The following is a 16,971-nucleotide window of genomic DNA, read 5'->3' on the forward strand; positions in this document are numbered from 1 at the left end:
CCATGGTTGACTGTTAAAAACAAATGTGTTTAGGTGAATTTATGAGCAAGATGGGCTCCTATACCCAGACTTATTCACGTATAACTGCCCCCTAGAGCAAAAAGTAACACTCAAAAGGAAGAGTTCAAATTCTAGATATGCAACACTCACCACATTCAATAGCTGGTAAGGCAATATGATCACAGTGCAGCACAGGGTTGTACAGAACATGGGGAAATGGAGTCTCACAGACACAAATATGAAAAGAAATAGATTAGATATAATTTAAGCATTTTTAAATGCATTACCTATGTACACTTAAGAATTCAGTGAGAAGCATGGAACATGGACACAAGAGAAATAAAAGGTATCTAAAAGAAATAAGCAGAACTGATACAATCAAACAATAATTGGAATTTAAAATTTTACTAAAAAAATTAGCACAGGGGCAAACCCATCAGGTAGCGAAATCAAAGATATCACAAATAAAGCCTCAGAAGTTATCCAAAGTAAAGCAAAGACAAAGACTGAGAAAATGGCTGCTGCCTTGAGACCAGATCAGGAAGACTGAGATGTGCTGTTGTGGACCCATTTACAATCATTTTTAGGTGAAAAGTTAAATGCTCAAGGATCTTAGAATACAAACATGTTTCGATGACTTCAAAATTAAATGTCTAAAACTGAAAGGAGGAAAGAAAACAGGAGGAAAAGGATGAGGAGGAGGAGGAGGAGGAAGGAGAAGAAGAAAAAGAAGAAGAAGAAGAAGAAGAAGAAGAGGAGGAGGAGGAGGAGGAGGAGGAGGAGGAGGCTCACAAAAATGCTGAGACATGAAGGTATGAATGAACAGACACATAAAATCAGCTAGTCTAACTGAAAAGGTGGCCACTAGGTTAATGTTGAGAACCTATCTCAAAGTCAGTCAAACAATCAATCAATATATAAATGAATATAATGGAGAAAAAATTTAGAAAGATGTCCTTAGCCTTGACATATATCCGTATAGGAACACATACACACAAACACACACACACACACACACACACACCACAGTTAACAGTGAAGGCAAAATGCAATACTAGAGTTCTAAATGAACAGAGAAGAAAAGGCAATACTGATTGTCAAACTATCCATAGCAACCATCTACACAACCTAACCATGCTACCATGGACTATGAAGAAACTGAGATTTTCCTCAACTTGTAAAATACACAATTGTTATAATTTTATAAATGCTGGCAGAGGATAGGTATGCTACCAGTCAGAGACAAAGATGAAAGAAGTTTCTACAGCTAAAGCACAGACAACACAAAGTAGAGACATTGTGGACACAAGCAAGGAGTCAACTGTAATTATCAAGATTGGTTACCAAATATGTTTCAAAGGGATGTTCTCAAGAATGTAGAGCTCATAGGGGCAAAGAAAAGCAACAGGATACAACTGACAAAGGAAGGCATCCAACCAGAGACAGGGCAGGGGGTTGGGCGGAGGGTAGCGGGGTGCAGGGATAGATGAGAACACAGTATAATGACGTATATATATTGAACAGCCACAATTAATTGCACTGCTCAGTATGAGTATGCTAATGTTTATAGTTCATAAAAAACTGACTTGTATAACTAAATAGTGCTATTGCAGTCATTTCTGAGACATCTACCAACAGACAAAGGAGTTTGTAAAGGATGTGGAGATGAACCACTTCAGAGACACAGAACAGTGTCTGTTTTAATGCATGTGAACAACTGCTTACACAGTGAAAGCCTATCGACTGTGATTGCTCAGCACAGTACCTCAGCGTAGACAGGGAGTGCTAATACCTCTCTGTAGAGAAGAAACACATAATAAGGTGTGGGGCAGTGGGCTGTTAGAGGCAGCTGGGCCCTGTTCGAGCATAAGCTTCGAATCCCGGACTTTCATATGATGGAAGGCATTCGGTGTCGCTCCTAGCGCCTGGCTCTTATCACTCAGTCTCAGCCCCTCACAGCACCTCCCACAGAGTGGTCTATGGCCATTGATCGCATAGGAATAGTGCCTCAGGCCCTCTCACATGTAGATGAGGCATCCCCAAGCTCTCAGAACAAGCCAATAGGGGATATCTGCTACCAGACTTTAACCCACCCAAAACTGTATATATTGAGCTAACTCGGGAGAAGTAAAAATTGCGAGAATCATCCCGTTGTCCGAGAGTTTCTGTCGTGGACCCTCCCCTCTTTGCCAGCTACCCTGCACCTCACCTGCTCAGCAAGAGCTATAACACTAGAGCTGTAACACTTAGGAAAAGGTCTCCTCTCCCAAAATGCCTATGGGATTCTCCCCTCCCCGTGCCTGGACTGGCTTGGTGCAGAGAGACGACTGCAGCATCTGGGAGCAGCAGCCTAGGCAGCACTCTCTCCTTTTGGCCCGGACCTTTGACTTTCCACACCAGGTCAGGCGGGAGACCAATGGACAGCAGAGACCCGGGTGGAGGCAGTGACAGACCCTCCCTGCTCACACCCTGTCCCCAGTCAGGCCAGAGATCATCATGGGACACCCTCCAGCAAGGACCTACAATAAGAAGCCAGGAAGAGTGCAGACTGGTCAACAGGCCACTATCTGCTACTCAATGCTTCTTCAAAATTCATTGTTCTGACTTTTGGGAATATCAAGAGGGTAATAATGTGCCATGCTTCTTATTTAGAAGTTCAGTGTGCTAGGTAGGCTGACTGCCAGGTGATGCCTCCGTTTTCTCCTACAGAAAAGATTAATAAAACACATTTCTAAAGCCGACTTTCTTAAGCCAAGAACAGCAAACAACATCAAATGCAAGTTTTATCTAGTCTCAAAGTTGGGAAATGTCTTAGAATATTTTCTATTGCTGTGATAAACACATGACCCAAAGCAACTTGAGAAGGAAATTTTTATTTCAGTTTACAACATTCAATTACACTCTAGGACTAAGGAAGTCAGAACAGGAACACAATTCAGGAAACTGGGAATCTGAACTGAAACAGAGGCCATGGAGGGGTGCTGCTTACTGACTTGCTCCTCTTGGCTTGCTCAGTCTGCTTTTGTAAACACTCGGGACCATGTATCTAAAGGTAGCAGCACACACAGTGGGCTAGGCTCTCTCATATCAATCATCAGTCAAAAGAATACCCTACAGACTTGCCTAAGAGCAATCTGATGTAAGCATTTTCTCAATTGCAGTTACCTCTTCTAAGATGTCTCTAGCTCATGTCCAGTTGACAAAATTAACCAACACAGAGAATGAAGCAGTTGTGTCAAAGAGGATACTGGGTACACAATGGGCTTGCGTCACAACTAGGGAAAGCCCTATGTTACCTAACAGGCTGCTAGAAGACCTAACCAGCTTCTCCTCTGGAACATCAGTATTTTCCTAGATACTAAGCATATCTGATTCACAGAAAGCTTCGCCAAGTATTCTACCACAAAACTATCATGGAATACTCCTGTGAACAGCTTTCATCTCAAGGGAATGAAAAGGTTGATAATAGAAATACTTTGCAAACAGCATTTTCTCCATTTTTATGTAACACAGTTTTAAAAATTATTTTCTTTATTTACATTCTAGCTGTTGCCCACCCTCCTAGTCCCTCCTCCCACAGTTCTTCATCCCATTCCTCTTCCCCCTTACCTCCAAGAGGGTGCTCCCTCTCCAGCCCTCCCCCTTTCCTGGGACCTCAAGTTTCTCAAGGATCAGGTGCATCTTTTCCTACTGAGACCAGATCAGATAATGCGCTGGGAATCAGGGGAGGGGCTCAGGACCAGCCTATGTATGCTCCCTGGTGGGTGGCTCAGTCTCTGTGAGTTCCCTGGAGTCCGGGTTAGTTGAGACTGCTGGTCTTCCTATGGGGTCACTCTCCCCTTCAACTTCTTCAATCCTTCCCCTAATTCAACTATGGGATCCCTGACTTCGGTCCAATGGTTGGGTGTTAGTATTTGCATTTGTAACCATCCCTGACTACAAGCTGTACTACAAAGCAATAGTAATAAGGAAGGCATGATACTGGTACAGGGACAGACAAGTCAATCAATGGAATAGAATCAAAGACCCAGAAATAAACCCACACCTATGGACACTTAAATCTTTGACAAAGAAACCAAAAACATACAGTGGAAAAAAGAAAGCACCTTCAATCAATAGTGCTGGTCTAACTGGCAGTCTATATGTAGAAGAATGAAAATAAATCCATATTTATCACCTTGCACAAAACTCAAGTCCAAGAAGATCAAGGACCTCATTAGAAAACCAGATACACCACATCTAATAGAAGAGAAAGTGGGAAACAGCCTCAAACTCACTGATACAGGGGGAAATTTCCTGAACAGAACACCAATGGCTCAGGCTCTAAGATCAACAACAATTAATAAATAAGACCTCATGAAACTGAAAAGCTGTAAGGGAAATGACATCGTCAACAGGAAAATCGACAACCTACAGATCGGGAAAACAATCTTCTAACCCTATACTTGATAGAGGGCAAATATCCAAAATATATAGAAAATTCAAGAAGTTAACTTTCAGAAACCCAAATAACCCAATTAAATATGGGGTACAGAGCTAAGGAGAGAAATCACAACAGAAGAATCTCGAATGTCCAAGAAACCCTTAAATGTTCAAAGTCTTTAGTCATCAGGGAAATGAAAATTAAAGTGACCCTGAGATTCCACCTTATACCAATCAGAGTGGCTAAGATCAAAAACTCACGGGACAGTACATGCAGGAGAGTTTGTGGAGAAAGAGGAACACGCCTCTATTGCTGGTGGGATTGCAAACTGGTGCAACCACTCTAGAAATCAATTTGGTGGTTCCTCAGAAAATTGGAAATATGTAATGCATTTTTAGTTAAAATAAATCAATTGCCAAACTGATATAAAAAACAATGTAATAGAATTAAACAAACAAGGAATTATTTACTTTAAGGTGGAGACAGAACTCAAGTGCATTGCACTTAAAGGCAGGAGTGATTATACATCTTGAAGTTACTACGTTATTTTGCTTTCTATTGCTATAATAAAACAGCAACTAAAACCAACATGGGAAACAGTTTACAACGTGTTACAGCTTACAGTTTATCATCCAGGGAAGCCAAGGCTTGAAAGAGAAGCCAAGGAGGAGCACTGTTTACTAGCTTGCTTCCTGGATGAAATTCAGCCATTTTCTTGCACAGCAGAGGCTCTTCTGCCCAGAGGTGCTAAGATTAGGCCAGGAGAAAAACATCTTAAAAGGGAGAGGAATGTTTAAAATTGAAAGATTTCTGATGTAAATTCTTTAATAATAGGGAGGTCAGAGACAATTAGAAAGAAATTAGAGTTTGGTCAAGTTGAAGGAAAAAAAGGCAATCAGTAATCTTACACCTGAAATGAATTTCTGTTAACTGTGCTTTGTACTTATCAAAACATGAAACTAACAAAATGTGAAATATCTTGAAAATGAAAAAAAAACCCTCAAAATTCTGAGTGGGTAAAGTAGGGGAAATTTTTATATGTTTATAAGAAATAGAATTACAGAAATTTGAAATATATTTGTACTATTTTGAAGTGCAGCAACTTCAAATAATAGATTCTGTGTGATTACTAAAAGGAAATGGAAGCATCCGTTCACTTGAATGAAACATATGTGAGTGGTAATCCACGGACAAGAGAAATAGAAACAGAAGGAAAAAAGAAGGAAAGAAAAAAACTAGAAAAGAAAATGCCACCATTGTACAAGTCTGGTAGACAGAAACTGTTACATACCTGTTGATTGTCCTATCTAAAAGAAACAATAAACGTGCTGGGGTTTTTGTTTTGATTTTTGTTTGTTTTTGTTTTGAGGGCAAACAGCTGCATTTGGGAAATAAAGACTGTCAAAATAACCACGAAGCCTTGATTTGGCAAAACACGCGCTGAACAGGAATGATAGGCTTGGCCCTAGCGTCTCTAAATCTAATTTTTATCACATTCAGGGGAATCTTACAGTCATAAAATCTGAGCTGCACTTCACTGAAGTGTTTCTGGGTGTACTTTTTCGTTGTCCCTGGGGTGGGAAACTTGGATTATGTAGTGGTTTTCTCGCCCTGCCATCTCAGCGATCCAGTACTGACCTCACTAAGATGCCAACAAGGTAGCAGATGTCACCCTTGAACCGCAGGTTTCAGAGTCCAGGGTTACTACTTTCCCTAGCGCGGATTCAGCAGGTGCCTACCCATGCCCAGTACGCTTGCGCAGAGCTCCTGGTGGCCAGGGCTCCGCAGCAGCAGAAGGTGCTCAATCCGCCGGACTTGGAAGGAAGGGTGGAATTTCAGGAGTCTTGATGGGAGTGGGAGGGTGGGGTTGTGTGTGAACCGGGATAGGAGCGGGCGTTTCATTTAGGGAGCTGTCTGACAGCCACATGGTTCAGGTGGAGCACTACTGAAGGGGCGGGGCTTGCCGCAGATGGGTGGGGCGCTGCCACAGGAAGGCTTCAAGGCTCCCGAGAGAAACCCCTGGGATGGTTTGCTGTTAAGCCCTATTGGGTGGAATTTGTGGAGGAGGCGGGACTTGATGTTGGACCGGATGATAGGGGATTGCCGCCGGGTCGGGCGTAGCAGGTTCTCACTGGGGCGGGGCTTGCCGTAGGCCTGGAGGGGCGGGGCTTGTTGCTAGGGCGGGTAGGGCGGGGTCGGCCTCAGGCAGGACAGGGGCGGAGCTTGTGGTGGCGCTCGCGGTAGGGCGGGGCTTGCCCCTCAGGTGGGGCGGGTCTGACTGAGGGGCAGGTCTTGGCGCGGGACAGAGCTTTGCAGCAGGTCGGGTGGGGGCGGGGCTTGCTGCTGGGCGGGGCCTGCTGCAGCCCCCAGCGAGGATTCGGGTTCCCGGCCCAGGGTGCCTGCGTCCCCATGGGGCTGTGCTTCCCGTGTCCCGCGGAGTCCGCACCGCCATCCCCGAGCCCGGTGAGTAGCCGGCCTCCCCGTGCAAGTTTTGCTCGTGGCGGCCGTTGCAGTGCAGTCGGAGGGAAGGTGCACCTGCCGGGCCTCCTGTCCCTTTCCTAGGCTGTCCTGCGGACCCTCCTTGGATAGGCTAGGGCTGTTCAGTTCTCAGTGGCTGCTCCGGACATGTGTCTCTTCTCCTGTCTGTACCAGCTGTACCTGGAAGGTCCGGGACGCGCCGCTCCCCTTGCCTTTTAGTGGCTATTTAATTAACCTGCGTCTTCCCTTTACTCAGTTTTTAACAGCTGGTTTGAATGCCACATAAACGAACAATACGTCTGGGTGTAGATTCCCCGTAGTGCTGTATTTGTGATACTTTTGTGTGAAGACAATCTTTTTATTTATTTATTTATTTTTGATATTCGAATCTAAGCAGGCCTTGTGCTATAACAGTATATTTATTTTAATATCCTTTACCCGTACTTGATAACATAACAATCTAACTTGTTCTCAACATCGATTCTTGAGGTAGCTAAAGATTATTAAAGAAATGTGGAATTTGTGGAAGTACATTAATTCCTTAGCCACTAGGTCATAGATACTAAGTGACTGTTTAGTTGATGTGGGCAAGTTCAACTTGCCTTTATGGCTGCTGTTGTTTTAAAATGCTGTTAATTTTGCTTACCTCATGAGAAAAAAAATATCATTCTGCCAGCATTTGTTAAGATATCTCTCCTCCCAGTCTCTGCCCTTAGCCATAGGGCCCACTGGTATATTTCACTTAGTACCTAAGATGTCCCTGACCACCTAAATAAACATGCTCTCTGTCCAGCAACCTCCATCCTATTCTGTCCCCATCATGACTATTATATCTCTTCCTGAGTAGTCACTCCCATCAGATGTACGTTTGTGTATTTGCTTACATTTGTTTCCATGCACTAATCAAAGCTCAAGCAAGCTTTGTATGCATGGGTGTCTGCATTTTGTTGCTGTGTTCTCAGTGCCTAGAAAAGTTAGTAGCAGTCATGGTGATGGATGAATGTGTGTAGTTGATGAAAAATGAAGACCCCAAGAGAATGCACTTCATTGTCTCAATGTATTTAAAGAGTTTATAAATAAGAAGAGAAGGGCATAGGAAAATAACACGTGTCCCAGAGGTGGGACAAGTGCCTGAGTTTCTTTTCTTTTTCTTCCCCGTCATATACAGGGAGATTGGCCCATTGGTTCTAAATGTCTTCCCCAACGTTCAGCCTTCCTCATTCTCCTTTTTAACTAACTTTCATCCTATGTTTCTATCCTTATAGTTTAAACACCATTTTAAAAAGTAGCCCCACTGTAAGTCCATTTTTATAAGAAGTAAGTATTCTGTAAGCCAATTTTTGTCACATGTGCTAATTTGGCTTGCTGGTCTAGAGAATGACATTCAGAAAGTCAAATATTTAATAAATATTGGAATATTGATAGAATTCAGGGCTGGTTTGTTTTATCTTTTTTTTGGGTGAAGGTACGCTCTTACCACATTGCTCAGGCTAGCCCTGTGGACTCCAGCAGTCCTATGCACCATCTCTCACATAACTGCCATCTTAGTGTCCTCCTACAGTGACTTGCTTTGTGAGGCCTTTTGCACCCATACTACATTTTTACAAATTGTTTCAACTTGTAATTATGATTTATTTTTGTTGCCCTCTAAAGTAAAGGTGTGGAAGGGGTCTATGCTGTTTGACTTTATCCTTGAGACACGTGTCATTTATTTTCTTAGGAAGAGAAAAGAGCAAAGCTCGCAGAGGCAGCAGAACGAAGGCAGAAGGAGGTGAGAGCCCAGTTGTTTGTCTGCTCCATAAGTGTTCAGTTCACTTTCTGCAGGTGTCTGTCATGTCCCCACGATCTAAACGCAGAGTGCCTGATGACGAACACGGTTCTGTACTCAAAGATAACCGCTCTGGGAATGATGTCCGAGTACTCACAAACTGTATGCATTTACCTTGTTTTCTGTGATGGATTCACATTTGGGCCTGTCCTGCCAGGGCATTCTTCCTGAGGAGAGTCCTGCTCTGCTGAGGAGAATGGGCGGACTAGTTTCAGAAAGAATTCCCTGTGGTTCTCCCTGAAGCAATGGCTGTGTTCTCTGCAAGGTTGTCATAGCAAACTGCCCTGTTACCCAAACCAGACCAACTCCCCACCCCTAAAGGAAAAGTAGAAAGGCAAAACAAGTGCCTCTGGATAGCAGATACTTTTGCTTTTTCCTCTAATCCCTGCTTGTTGAATTTTTTAAAGGCGGCATCTCGGGGGATTTTGGACATCCAGTCAGTGGAGGCAAAGAAGAAGAAGAAAGAACAGTTAGAAAAGCAGATGGAAACATCGGGGCCACCAACAGCAGGGGGACTTAGAGTAAGTAACCAAGCCAGTCATTCCCCTGGGGATGCCCTGAGAAAGATTGTGTGTGGCAACAGAGAGAGCAGAGGCTGGAGGAAGTGTCTACTTATTTTAATATTATGGAAATAGATTTGCTTTCTTTTAAAAAAAATCATAGATTTTCTTTCTAAGCACAGTATCTTAATAGTTTTAAGTGGAATTCTAATCGTCAGAAACAACCAATATAGGACACCACCTAGAATGTAAAACTCTACCAAACTGTCATTTTGACATGTGTCAAATGTCTGCTTGCACATAAATCATGAAGTTGGGTTCTTCTAAAACTCATGCTGTGTAGCTTTAATGTTCTCACTAGAGTTTGAGACATTTGGGTGTGTGTAGCATATTTGGTTTTGTTTTTATTTTGTTTTGTTTTTGAGATATGGCCTTCTGTAGCCCATGCTGGCTTCAAACTCACTCAGTAGCCAAGGGTGGCCTTGAACCTCTGATCACCCTGCCTGCCCCTTACAGTGAGTCCATCCAGGCTCTAGGTACTTGTAATCTTTCTGTTATCTTAATCACGCAATTGTGAATGTAGACGACGGTTTGTGCGAGTGAGTGGTGCGTATTCCTCCCACTGTCTGTCTGTCCGAATAGACCCTGGGTGTGCCTTTGGTGGACAGGCTAACCTGGGAGGTCTTTGAATTGGAGGCTGTAGTGTAGCAGGAGTGGAAACATTTTATTGTACATGTTGCTGACCAGGAAAATAACTGTTCAGTTATTGTGATTTTACAAATCACTTCACAGGAACCCCATTTTTAGCATCAGGATAATTGTGAAAAGCATAGCGCCCTTAATTGCGCTCAGCTTTTTGGTTAATTACTCTGTAATTTGATTTGCTTTTGTCTCAGAATCACACACGCACATACTTGAGGCACATCTGTCTACGTGGGTCATATATGTGAGCCAGAACTGTAGCTCGAAGCTTAGGACCACCCTGAGCCGAGCTTATCTAAGCCAGGAACGGCTCCTCGTGATGGCCACCATCTGTGCGGCTTAGCACTCTCATTTACTGCAACCTGTTTCAGTTAATGAATTAAATGAAAAGAAAACTGCTTTTCTTTACATTGGCGTTTTAATAACTCATAAAATGATTGGGTTCAGTCTGTGGCCATTTTTATGGATGTCATTTCCAAGACTCAAAAAGAAGACAGTAGTAGCTCTAGTATAATTTTATTCGAAAATAAGATCAAGTTGTTATAAGAAACATATCCTTTCTTTTTCCTACTAAAATAGAAAGGTGCCACTAGGTTAAATTCAAATAGCGTTCTCAAAAAACAAGAAAGAATAAAAAGCAAACCTTACTACTAGAAGTAATGTTGAGCTCCAAAGTTTCCTGGTAGGAACAGAGGTGCTGAGTTAAGTTCATCGGGAGTGCTAGGTACTAAGTTTAGGTGCCGTAGCTGTCGTGCATGAGTCAGAAGTAAGAAAACATTTGTTTCACATGTGATAGCCTAGCAAGTCTACTATTGGCTCTGCAAGACTTTCTCCTTAAATCTGAAGCTTCTTCATTCTGAAGCTTGTAGATTGCAAAGATATTAGGCCTCCTGTTACTTCTAGGCCTCGTCTCTTATTCCTTCAGGCTTCTTGAAGGAGCTCAGTACCAAAGCCATTTCCATGGTTATCCTTTCTCTTTTCGTGGTGTTTCTCTTACAAAATCTGATTTCCTTAGTAAACTGCCGTGAGCATCAAGCCGCAAAGTAGCTGTAAATTTTTCTCAAAAGGAGTGAGCCATCACCCAGTGTTCTGATGCTGCCCTGTTGGGTGGTAGTCCTGGCCACCTCTAATCAGCAGCTTCAGGGAGTGTGTACTCATCCTCTGTAGCCACCTGACTAGAGCTTAAAAGGAGAAATTTAAAGTGAATATGTTAGTACCTCAGGAATAACAGGAGCACAAGCACAACATAGACAGTGGCTTGTTCCTCCAGTGCCTCCTTGTTCTGTGCATGGCCTGGAGGACCCAATAGGCCAGGAAGAGTCTTATGAAGAGGAAACTGTTTCCTCCCCATTGTCATATATCCATCATCTGCCTGTCCACAGAGGTGGCATGGATGGTGCTCTGAGTCTTACAGAAAGGGTCAGTGCTAGGCCGACGCCAGGGTTCACAGCCCACCAGAGGGCATGCTAATATAGGAGCAGTGGCTAAAGTGCAGTGTTGAAGTCTCAGCCAGGGCTGTGCCTGTGAATATGAAGTTTCCCTGAGGCTGGGGTAGAACATGGAGATGGTTATCTTCCCAGCACAGTTTCCATGTAAAGCCAGATTGAGAATTTCCAATGTCATATTAACACTAGTCTTCAAAGAAACTTTTAAATAGAGAACTGTTTAAAAATCCTAAACAATACAGAATATACCCAAATGTGTGCCACAATTAAATGTTCATTTTTATTATTTTCAATTTACTGTGTGCATGCAGGGTAGGGTATGTCAGGTGACTGCAGATACCCTCAGAGGCCAGAGAGCCTCCAGATCTCCTAGAGCCAGAGTTACAGGAGGTGGTGAACCACGCAGTGTGGGTGCTGAGGATTGAACTCAGGCCCTCTAAGAGAGCCCTCTATGCTCTGTACCACAGAGCTCTCTTCGCAGCCCTGCGCTTCTTTTTTGGAGACTAAAGACACACAGTATTTAGACTTCAAATACATCCTGTAATACAGGATGGTAAGTTAACTCCTATCCTTAATTCTGGAAAGGTATACTGATTAAAAATATTTAGCACTAAATGTTTCTTGGATACAGTTTGAAAATAGTACTTAGCAACCGAATATTTATTGTCTTTATTTGGAGGATTTTCTAAAACTTATTATCACAGATTTCATAAACTTTGTTAAAAACAACAACAAATAGAGTATTTTCTTACTCAAGAAAGGGGAAGATCTTAACACAAATTATTTAATAACTACTCTGTATTGGGTCCAGCTCAAGAAGAAAGGATTCCCCTTTTGTGTTTTGTTTTTGCTTTTTTTGGCTTTATTGATGCTGTTTTTCCCCTCACTGTGTTGAGTGTTTGGGATGTAGCTAATGAAGGAGGTGTGGTGTGTGCCAGCGTCTGAGTCTGGTGAACAGCCACTCACATATGCATGCAGTAGGTATATGCCATGGGCTTTATTACTTATGGGCAAGCTTTAGGGGACAACAGAAACTTGGGAATGGCTTCTGGGTCAGGACAAATTTTTAGGTCCAATAGAATGTACCGAGGAGTCCCATTGGAAAGGAGAACACTCTGGGCCCTATTTCTTGGGGACAACATGACTAATGTAGTTCCAAAATTGGAAGAAATCCAGTAACAAGATACTGGCTCTTGTGGCCAGTCCCCAACCCCATTAGAAGATGTAACATCTCCAGCACATTGAGGAAGCCTCAGGCAGTGATGTCCATCCAAGAGAACAGAGTCCACCCAAGGCAACCCTTTTATCATATACTCCAAAACATGTCTTATCTGTATTTTTAAGCTCCTATCTTACTTCAGATTCTTGTTTGTAATATTAAAATTGTATCATTCATAGCTATTTGCAAAAAATCCTTTTGGCATTCCTTTATCCCATATTTTTCTGGTTTTTTTTTTTTACTAGACTATCATATAATTTAAATGAAAATGTACTGATGCCTATATATTTTCACTTTTTTTAGTGGACGGTGTCATGAAGCATATCATACCTGGAGGAGAATCCTGCTACCAACTCCAGCATCTTCCGTCAGTGGATTTCATCTGAATGTCTCCTCTTTACAGATATGAAGAGTCAGACTGTATCATTAGTGCCCTTTAATGCAATCCTAAAACTAAATACACTAATTATACAAAAATATTGGTAATATTTTTATTTTCAAACTTACAAAATAACCTGGCTTTTCATTCTATTCCATTTTCCCTACCTTTATTTTCTCTTCTATAGAAAGTAACTTTGTAGTTTTTGTAGTTAAAATATGGATCCAAAACTGTACATATGCATGGCGTGCCCTGGTCCTACATATCTCTCCAGTGTTGAGTTTGCTGCTGTACCTGCTTCATAAGTAGCCTTGCTCCCTAGAGTCATGTGACAGAGCCTGCAGTCTGTCTCTGTCTCACTAAATAGGGAGACTTCAGTGTCCAGACTTAGTGCCTTTGCTGATCATCAGGGAAAATCCTGAAGATGCATTTGAAGGATTTCAGGTGAAGGAAGTCTTTATTTTTATAACCCACTAAGAAATGAATATTTGTAGGCAAATATTGACTCTCTGCTAATTTATTTTCTATACCTAAGGCATATTAACTTGAAGTTACATGTCAGTAGGATGTCACCTGAGTGACCTGCTGATGTGTCCTACTAGAAGCATGAAAGTCTGTGTAGTGAAGGGATGAAGCCAACTGAAAATCAGGTTGGAGATAATGAGTGATAATATATTTGTCGTAAGCAGTTTATTCTTCCTCATTTATTAAAGAGCAATTGTAAGATACATACAGACATGATGTTGCCAATGAAAGTATGAAAGAAAAATATGTGAATTCTGTATTTGGAAAGTATAAGGATGTCAAAGCATGCAAACATCAGGAGGTATCTTGCTTGCTAGTCAGACAAGAGGTGTGCGGATCTCCATTCATTAGACTTGACTTATGACATTGTGCTTGTTTTCTTCTGTGTAATAAGCAAAGATGCAACTGTGCAAGGCTGCTGCTGCTATGGATGCCAAGGCATTCAGTGCCAACATGCAGGCCTTACCTTAGAATTTATAGATTCTAGCCAGTCAAGAATCTCAGTGAATTAGGTCAAGTCACAGCCATAAAAAGAAACTGAGCCACTGGCTTGTCTGCCCCTCCCACAAGGTATCTGATAGTGTGCCACCCATGTTCTTTTTAAAGAATTGGAGCTATAATATACGTCTCAAAATGACTGAAGTATTACTTTTCTATCATTCAAAATGTTTCATGAATATCTAGGCAAGAAATTTTATCAGCTCAGTTTTCATTTAGTAATTGTGATATTTTTCTTCATAAATGACAGTGATATCATCAATAAGTTGACTTTCAGAAATAATTTTTAGCTCATTTTGGTAAGTAATATTTCTGACATAGGAAGGCTGTCTCATAGCTGAATGGGGAGAGAGGCAGCACACACCATCCTTCACCATAGGAAGCCTTCCAACTGTTAGCACAGACATCCCATTTTCTTCCCTTCATCTTAGAACATGGCTTATGCAAAGAGAAGTCTTCGTTGAGTGGGTAGTGCTGCATTTATTGCCTAATGAGTGACATACAGGTTTATTCCTTGCTTGGGATATTAGGATACACTGCTTTTGGCAGCTATGGGCTGCCTCTGCCGTTCCAAAGCCATGTGCATGGCTATGGCCTGTCCCACAAATATGATGATGTGCTTAGCCTCTTCCCAAGGCCACACATGTCATCGGCACTAAATGGTGAAATTGAATCTCATGACTGTGATTGAAAGGGGGAAACAGGATGCTTGATGAGAAACTAGGAATTGGCTATTAGAAATCATATATACATCTAAACATTTTGTTTAGGTTATGGATAGTGATGTAGAGGTAAGTTTTCTATAATTTAAGGCTCAAATAACACAGCATAACATTGAATATATCTTCCAAACGTTATGGTCAAGTTGCTAAAACATAAGAAAAACCATCAGATGCAGAAAGGTAACCAATGTATGAAAGCTACAGCCTTTATTGTAATTCTGAAACTGATGTATCTGATGATAAAAGAGTTACATATCATTACAGAAGATCTCTGTGACTGGTTGTATGTTTGGAAACATCTGTAAATGGCTCTTTTATCTGGTTTGTGTTATGATTATACCTGGAATGTGATTTATTCGTTTTCTAATATGTTTTGAGCTCAATCTTACGTATTACATACATCGTCCTATACGAAAGTTTCCTTTGGCCATCTCTCTTAGTAAAATCTTTCTACTCCATTTAAACAAATTGTGAGTTGCCTTCGTAGTTAGGGACACGTCCATGTCTCTGGGGTTAATAATGGAAAGTTAACTAATAACTACCTGGAGGAGGCATGTTTCTTATCTCATCCTGTAAAGAAGTAATGTTATTATGTTGTTATTACTTTTGCTTTTAGATAAAAAAATAAAGCACTGTAGAAAGGCTCTGTGCATCATCCCCAGAACCATGAAAATTTGACATAAAATTTGAATTTATGTTTATCCAAAAATTTGGCTTTTTTACACTGTTAAGAACTATACTGTGTCCTTGGAAGATGAAAAGCATACCTTGTCAGTTTTGAATAAAGTATATAGTTTAACAGATTGGCAAGAGTTAGGTGCATGTGCCTGCCTCTTGTTTTGAGAGAAAAAGGACATGCCTTTAAAAAAAACATTTTTAGTAATTCCTTGAGAATTCCACAATGTATTTTTATTAAATACATCTCCCCAGATCCACCTCCACCTCCTTATCCACTCAACCTCATGTCCTCATTTTTGTTTCCTTTTTAAAATTAACCATAGAGTCCAATTTGTGATACCCAGGTACTCTTGGTTGTGGGGCCTGCCCTGGAGGGTGGGAGACCTACCAAAAGCCACTCTTAAAAGTGACTCTTCTTCTCCCAGCACCTATCAAATGCCATTATCTGGGGGTGGGACTTCATGCTCATGGCTCACCTTGCTTTGATTCTGTCTTGCTTGAGTTTGCACAGGTCTCATTGATAATGTCACAGCAGCTTTAAGTTCATATGCACAACTTCCCTGCTCTACTCTTACAATTGCTCTGCCCCTCTTTAATGGTGACCTATGAGCCTTAGAGGGTGGGGTGTGAGGGACATCCTATTTAGAACTCAGAATTCTATGGTCTGTTATTCTCAGAATGCTAACCAGTTACCAGTCGCAAGTCTCTTTCTTAATCACCATCTATTTCCTTAACTTCTTTCCTCAAATTCCTTCAGACATTACACACACACACACACACACACACACACCACACACACACACACACTCACACACTGTAACCTGACTCAGATATGATAATAAGGCCCTATGTATTAATTTTCTAAAACGAATCATCAAACAGAAAAGACAACACCACTAACACAAACCTACCTATAAAAGCCACTAGTGTGCATAGCAGGCCTTTGAAGTCATTTTGTATTTGTTGTTGCAGAAGTTGTCACAACCTGAAGTCTCAGTTCTTCTCCAATGTGGCTTTTTATTGCACTGTTGTTCCTGTTTGGTTTATGCAGACACTGCATCAGAACATGACTAACATAGGTTAAAACCTAAATAGACATGAAGTCCTTTATCTGTGTTCTCCTTGCATTCCATCCTGAAGAGCACTGCCTGCTTTCATGGTACTGCTTTTGACCCTTTGACTTATCCATTATTTTAAGGGAAGAAAGAGAAATTTTCTTCTCAGCAATACATTGTCCAGCAACTTCTGAAGTAAGCATTGCAACTTGGAGAATATTTTTTATGATGTTCCTTCATTTGAACGAAGTTTCTGCATGACTATCCTGTATCTATTGTTTTGGCTAACCACAAAGCAATACCTAATGAAGATATCAAAGAATTCCCACTGTAAATTTATGAATGCTACAATGAACATCTGAACGTATTACTTGTAGTGACATCTATGCGGGTACTGTACAGGTATGCTGCCCTCCATACTTCAGCATGTCCCCTGGCAATGGCCTTGTCCCTACTTGTTTATTTGGATGCTGTTCTCCATATGGGTTATAAGACTAGGTGGATCCTTAATCCTCTATC

The 16,971-nt window shown here is 41.6% G+C and overlaps 1 protein-coding gene across 1 annotated transcript; it reads left to right on the top strand.

The window, feature by feature from the left end:
- The first annotated feature begins 6,718 nt into the window (after window positions 1-6,718).
- Window positions 6,719-15,363, top strand: Svip (small VCP interacting protein). The gene is made up of 4 exons (XM_028789228.1): window positions 6,719-6,886; window positions 8,622-8,672; window positions 9,137-9,250; window positions 12,899-15,363. Exons 1-4 carry the CDS (start codon window positions 6,833-6,835, stop codon window positions 12,911-12,913), a joined length of 234 nt encoding a protein of 77 aa, XP_028645061.1. The 5' UTR covers window positions 6,719-6,832; the 3' UTR covers window positions 12,914-15,363.
- The last annotated feature ends 1,608 nt before the right edge of the window (window positions 15,364-16,971 follow it).

This window comes from Grammomys surdaster, unplaced genomic scaffold, assembly GCF_004785775.1.
Source record: "Grammomys surdaster isolate TR1022 unplaced genomic scaffold, NIH_TR_1.0 125801, whole genome shotgun sequence".
Lineage (NCBI taxonomy): Eukaryota > Metazoa > Chordata > Mammalia > Rodentia > Muridae > Grammomys > Grammomys surdaster.

Excerpts from the sequence above, each read along its gene's own strand:
- Svip (XM_028789228.1), top strand. The coding sequence starts at position 6,833 with ATGGGGCTGTGCTTCCCGTGTCCCGCGGAGTCCGCACCGCCATCCCCG. Across the intron at positions 6,887-8,621 it reads CACCGCCATCCCCGAGCCCG|GAAGAGAAAAGAGCAAAGCT; the intron begins GTGAGTAGCCGG and ends TTATTTTCTTAG. Across the intron at positions 8,673-9,136 it reads CAGAACGAAGGCAGAAGGAG|GCGGCATCTCGGGGGATTTT; the intron begins GTGAGAGCCCAG and ends AATTTTTTAAAG.